Source organism: Arachis ipaensis, chromosome B03, assembly GCF_000816755.2.
Source record: "Arachis ipaensis cultivar K30076 chromosome B03, Araip1.1, whole genome shotgun sequence".
NCBI classification, from domain to species: Eukaryota; Viridiplantae; Streptophyta; class Magnoliopsida; order Fabales; family Fabaceae; genus Arachis; species Arachis ipaensis.
In genome coordinates, this window is record NC_029787.2 from 4,149,566 (window position 1) to 4,156,536 (window position 6,971).

The 6,971-nt window shown below is 37.0% G+C and overlaps 1 protein-coding gene across 1 annotated transcript; it reads right to left on the reverse strand.

The window, feature by feature from the left end:
- LOC107629149 (nudix hydrolase 9) lies at nucleotides 4,134-6,337 on the reverse strand (the record flags this gene model as incomplete). The annotated part of the gene is given in 7 exon segments (XM_016331855.2): nucleotides 4,134-4,193; nucleotides 4,469-4,617; nucleotides 4,951-5,009; nucleotides 5,413-5,495; nucleotides 5,810-5,866; nucleotides 5,937-6,011; nucleotides 6,106-6,337. Coding segments are annotated over 7 exon segments (594 nt in total), but the record flags the coding sequence as incomplete, so codon positions are not given.

Genomic DNA, 6,971 nt, shown 5'->3' on the forward strand with positions numbered 1-6,971 from the left:
AATGATTAAAAATAATATTACATAACAATTAATCTTAGTAAATAAAAATATTTTTTGATATATTTACATGTTTTATTATTCTTAACAAAAATGACCAATGAGGTTCAATATATAAACGACATTTTAGGAGCATGCAATGGACAAAAAGGGAAAGAAATTTAAGATGACCAAGTTGTATATTTTGCTTTGGGCGGCGAAGACAACTATGTATATTATTGGTTACTTAATAGTAAATAATTACTATAAAATTATTTAGCCAAAAGAACAAAAAAGAGCACAATAAGAGCTAAGTAAGCCCACATGGACATGACATGCTGCACAAGAAGCATCCAAACGAAATCGCCGAATAAACACTTTTATTATTATTATTATTCTGTGGAAATTGGAAAACTTAGTTAAAAAATAATGAATAATGCATAAAACACTAAAACAAGCAAAAAACAACTAAATGCAAGACAAACAACTGGTGGGTAAGAGAAAAATTCTTGTTACAGATTTTGTTTGTTTTTATCTTTAATTATCACTATTGTTTAAAACATGGATGAAAAATTTAATTGAAATGTGTGGCCATATAAGACTAAATAAAAATATAATTTAATTTTGGTCATTATTAGTATAAAAAAATTTTACACCCGCATCTAATTATGAATTTTTACGTCAATAAAAATAATTATTTTTTATTGATCGCATTAATAATCATAAAAAAAAAATTGATGTCATTAAACAATTCTATAAAATATTTTTACACTCTCAAACCATCAAATTAAACTTATAAAAATATAAAAAGTTTATTACAGATATGCTCATCAAATAATTAAAATCCTGTAAATGTAAAAACAAGTGTAGTCAATAATACGCCAATGAGTTATACTTCAAATGGCATAGTCTCCCCATACTCAATTAAGAGGTTGCGGATTTGAGTCTCCTATCTTGGTAAAAAATAATACAATGTAATCAGTGCACGTGCAACATGGATTGCGCGTTATGATTCAACTACTTTCTAATTTATATGCTCATCCATTGGTCTTTGGGGCCTGAATAAAGTTTAGAGAATGCTGTCACTCACTCACTCACTCCCATTTCACATTTCAGAAATAGCATTCTGATTTCTGCAATCTGCATATTATAGAATACAAAGCAGTGTGCATTAATTAGTTAGCTAATATATCTTATTAAGATTATTATTATTATTATTATTAGTAAAAAAATGAATTTTTTATTTTAATAAATATATAACAAAAAGGTTAAAAATTTAAAGTTTATATCCTTTCTTATAGAAACTTTTATAACTAATGATTTTAACATGTGTAAAGTACATGTTAATTAAACCCTAATTACTATGAGATAATTATATGTATTCCAAAGACAATATATAATTGTCCACTTTATTTATGTTTCCGGTTGTTGACCATTGACTCCAACAATTATTGAGCAGGTACTGAATATGAATTAATAATAGTGTTACGATGGGTAACCGGAGATTAGTGGGCCAAATGACGTTGGTTGACCTAAACGTGTGAGGGAGGTGGCCAGCCCTCTATATTTATTTGTTTGGTGTTTTGAACAATTTTGGCCTTTTAAGGCCGTAAACAAAACAGTGATGCCCCCTTTTAACAGGGGTTTAATTTAGCGTTAAATAAATGCCCTTTTTGGATAAGGGTTTTGAGTTACCTTATGCGCGCATGCTTTTCGTGGTTTATTTGACTCTTTGATCTTTTGTGGAGAAAATCTTTTCTTTGGGACCTGCTTGCTTTTCTGAATTCCCTTGATTCTTAAAGCAGCCTTTTTTCTTAGTTTTTCCTTATCTCTTTTGGTATTCCTAGTACTCAATTTTGTTTTATTGAGTTTTTCGTGACTTAGGCTACTTTTGCGATTCATTTTAATTGTACTCGGTTTCGCATTCCGCCCTGTCAGTCGGACCGATCCCGAGTTTATCATGATCGACTTCTATAGCCTCTTTACACCGACTTGTACCTCGTCGTTTTATCCTGACGACCATCTAGGTCGGTTCATGGGATTTTTACGTTTTGTCGAGCTTAAATCGGCGCGTTTCGTAGAAAGAAAATTTAAAAGGGAATTTTGAAAGAGATTTTTAAAATGGAAGAGTTCTTTATTAATTGAGGAGGTACCTTATTGCTACTAAGGGCTTTTGCTAATTTATTTCCCTTAGCCCCTACTGTGATGCCTCGTTAAAAACCCTTCTTCAGAAAAAACCCTTTGATTCTGGGAAAAAATCATGAAGCTGGGAAAAGAGTACATCAGGGAGTAGGGTTTGCTTTTAACTGTAGTACCTTTTCATATTACAAGCATGCCATGACCTTGGTAACTCGGTGCCGCCTAAGTCGGTCACCTTATAATAGCCTTTTCCTAAGACCTCCTTGATTTTGTATGGTCCTTTCCAATTGGCGGCGAGCTTTCCCTCCCCAGATTTGTTGGCCCCAATGTCGTTTCTGATTAAGACTAAGTCATCTGGGGTGAAACTCCTTCGAATGACTTTTTTGTTGTACCTTGTAGTCATCCTTTGTTTCAATGCTGCTTCTCTTATCTGAGCTTCTTCTCGGACTTCAGGGAGCAAGTCGAGTTCTTCTTTATGTCCCTGTATATTCTTTGGCTTGTGGGTGTTCCACCGAGGTGAACTGGTGTTTAATTTTCATACTGGCTACCAGGCTTCTAAAGGTGGAGTCGGTGAACTGGGTTCCGTTATCTGTGGTAATGGAATAAGGTATCCCATACCTTGTGATTATATTTTTGTAGAGGAACCTCCGACTCCTCTGTGCAGTGATGGTGGCCAGTGGTTCTGCTTCTATCCACTTTGTGAAGTAATCTATTCCCACGATTAGGTATTTAACTTGTCCTGGCGCTTGGGGAAAAGGACCTAACAAATCCATTCCCCATTTTGCAAAGGGCCATGGAGAAGTGATACTAATGAGCTCTTCTGGGGGAGCCACGTGGAAATTTGCATGCATTTGGCATGGCTGGCACTTTTTCACAAATTCTGTGGCATCTTTCTGTAAGGCTGGCCAGTAGAATCCAGCTCGGATTACTTTCCTGGCCAATGACCTGGCTCCGAGATGGTTCCCGCAGATTCCGCTATGTACCTCTTCCAACACCTCGGTGATTTTTAAGGTCGGTACACACTTTAACAATGGCGTTGATATCCCCCTTCTGTAGAGAACATTTTTCACCAAAGTATAATGTTGTGCTTCCCTTCGGATTTTCTGGGCTTCTTTTTCCTCCTTAGGGAGGATGTCGAATTTTAGGTATTCGACTAAGGGGTTCATCCATCCGAGGTTTAATCCGACCACTTCAAAGACTTCTAGTGTATCTTCTGTTTTTAACACTGAGGGTTCCTGGAGGGTCTCTTGGATCAAGCTTCTGTTATTGCCTCCGGGCTTGGTACTTGATAGCTTGGATAGGGCGTCTGCTCTGCTGTTTAGATCCCGAGTTATGTGCTTCACCTCGGTTTCTGCAAAGCGCCCCAAGAGCTCCGAGGCTTTCTCCAAGTACCTTTTCATAGTTGGGTCTTTTGCCTGGTACTCCCCACTTATTTGAGAGGTCACCACCTGGGAGTCACTGTATACCATCACTTTCATAGCACCGACCTCTTCAGCCAGCTTCAATCCTGCGATCAAGGCTTCGTATTCCGCCTGATTATTTGAAGCTGGGGCATGTCGGAGGCCTTCCAGGCGAAGAGATCGGAGTTATCTCTTAGGAGCCTAGTCAACCCTTGTCTTAGGGTTTCCCCTAGGTTGGCTCCTATGTGAGTGTTTTTTCCTTCCTCTTCGCCAACCTGAATTTCCTCAGTTTTTTCCCCGGGCTGTGGTCGTAGCTCTTCTTTAACCCTTGCTCCCCCGAGTTCTATTGTGTGGACTTCTCTGCCTTTTCCTCTCAGGTTTAGGCTTTCATTGTAGCACTTCCTTGCCAGCTTCTGATCTCCCCTCACCGTCGCTATTCCCGACGAGGTCGGGAACTTCATGCACAGGTGGGGCGTCGATACCACCGCTCCAAGTCGGTTAAGGGTAGCCCTGCCGATTAAAGCATTATAAGCCGACCCCACATCGATGACTATGAAGTCTATGCTCAGAGTCTTTGACTTTTCCCCCTTTCCAAAGGTGGTGTGGAGGGGTAAAAACAACTTCATTGTTGACTGATTCCTTGCCATGTTGATGGGAAGTTATACCAATTTCTTGAGGCTGTGGATCATTAAGAAAGAGAACCATGTAAAGCCATGTGCACCAAGGACTGATGTTTCTGAATTTTTCATAATTTAGGATAAGTTATTGGCTCCTAATCAGTAATGATTACATACTAATAAAATGATTACATGAACAAAAGGAATACATCGTGCATATAATATGAGAAACAAATCAAAAACTAGTTTCATAACTAACTTCTGGTTTCATAATTATCGCTGAGAAGAAATTTACCACTGCTCTACCAGTTAGAAGCAACTTTCACTACTATATACCTCAGGATGGCCTCCGGGAAACACAAAATGTCCAGGAAATTCACCAACATTGTTACTCCGTTGTAAAACAATTATCTTCTTGTCTATTGTCTCCACCACTGCACCATTTCCTAGCGGACTGGAGGTATGCTGACAACGAATAGGATCATCTGATGGAAAAGAAAGATGTGACGACTTAGGTCAAGACAAATTGATTAATTTTGATTTAAAAGATAAGAAGTGAAGAAGGAAGAGGCACAGAGGAAAATAAAGCCTTTGATTACATCTAATCTAATCCTTAGACAGAGACAACATGTTTGAACACTAATTGTAAGGAATTCTGGCTAACTAGGGAGAGATCATATTTTCAAACACTAACTCAACCTTCATCTCCTTGCTTCCTTCCCTATAAATTACTGGACATTAACGTGATGAATCTTCAGCACGGAAGTTAGATATAGCAGCGTCTCCATGATAAACTAGTACTAACTGTAATGATTTACCTTCTGATGGAACCAGAAACCTTTCCCACAGAGGACTTAAGTTTGTTCCCACAAAAGTCCTGAAAGCAGTTTAGCCAATAGTTACAAGAAAAGGGGGAAAGTAGAGTTGAAATAGAAATACAAAGAAACAATAGCATTAAGATTAAACTCCGCTTGAAGTGGTGTCAAACAAACACAGAATGCATTGTATTTGCTGGAAATACATCATTCACATGCTTTTTCAGTTCAATACCGCTTTTATGCCCTTGCACAACTAATTCACCACATTCACACATCATTTGTTTACTCTTCTATAACAATCTATGAAGATTGAATCAGGCTAGTTAAAAAGGTAATGTTAATATGATCACTGAAACAAATGCAGATCAACATCAAGAAAGTTACAGAACTATTTAGTTTCTTAATCACTAACCATGCTAATTAAGAATGTAACATACAAAAGAGGGGGCATTGAGAAGAGACCTATAATCTGTCAAACCTAGATGGAGGCACAAATGAGGTTCATGATTGGATCCACCTCCATCTTTCAATTCATACCCTCCATACTGCAATTCACACTCTGTTAGGAACAGTCCAGGAAAAAAAACCACAAACCACATAGATAAGTCCTCAAAATCATAGTTACATAAAACACAATACGTTTCAATACGGATACGCAGCAAGCCAAAATGTAAAATAATTTATATGAAAAGTATAGTTATGGCGTTCTAGTACACATATAAATTATGAATTAGTATGTAATATGTCAGCTAATTGGCGAATTCATGTAACTATATGCTCAAAATTACTACACTTAACAATTAACATAGCATCCATTCCGACGTGTGACCTGATCTATAGTCTATACCCTAAAACATACCCTGAACTTGTTTCCATTGAAGAGTGACTTGTTATTCTGAGCTCTCTGCTCCCATATCTACACAACCGAAAAGCGATAACAATTAAACAAGGAATCAAATCAAAATAAAGAAGAGTGTGTGATGGACCTGAGAGATGGAGTTCTCCAAGATGGTGTCAGGGTGAGGGACCCGGTCGTAATCGGCGCTGAATGAAGCAGAAACCTTAATGAGAAAAGGATCCAAGTGAGGCACATTGCTTTAGAGTTTCAATGGTTTGTTTCAGAGAGAGAGAGAGAGAGAGAGAGAGAGAGAGAACCTGTGATGGTGAGAGAGGAGAGGGACACGAAACTAGGAGCTTGAAGGAAAGAGGATCCACGATGCTGCTGCTGCTGCTACTCGTTGTTTCGTTGCTGTTCTCATTCTCCATGGCAAGTACAACGGTTAACGATTCCGAACGAACGAACTCAGTGAGTCACAGAGTTCAAGTTAGAGTTTCTGTTGGTGTCGTTTTTCTGATTTATTTTTCAGTTTCCGTTTCTGTGTCACTCTGCTCTTCGTTGAAACTTGAAAGATATTGGCTTTCACGTTTTTTTTTTTTGGACATGTGGCTGGCACATTCAGAATGCGACTGACGTTGATTGGGCTTTTGCGCTTGCGCCTCATGTATACAATGGGCTTCCTATTGGGCCTCTATTACTGGGCTTCCTATTTGCTAATTGGGCTTAATGAAGGAGCTTCTATGTTAGATGGAAAGGCCATGAAAATAAGTTTGTCCATTTTTTTTTTAAAATACATATGATTATAAGTGTAATATGTTATTATTTGATATATGTTTTAATTTTTGCGGTGGATTACTCCTTGTCCGTCGGATAAACGGATATTGTAAAGGAAAAAAAAAATTATATCACGTATACACTAAAATCAGCCACCAAAATTAGCTACTATAAAATACATGTTAGAATACAAATAAACATTAAAAATAAATTAAATCACATATATATTTATATACAAATACATTGATAGTTAATTTTAGTGTACAAATAATTTTTTTTAAATAAATGTTTTGATTTTATCGAATCAACGATTTTAACTATCAAATATTTAAGAATATGGACAAAAATATATATATATATATATACTTAAGAATATAAACAATTATTTTAATTTGCACTTTCTTTTAGT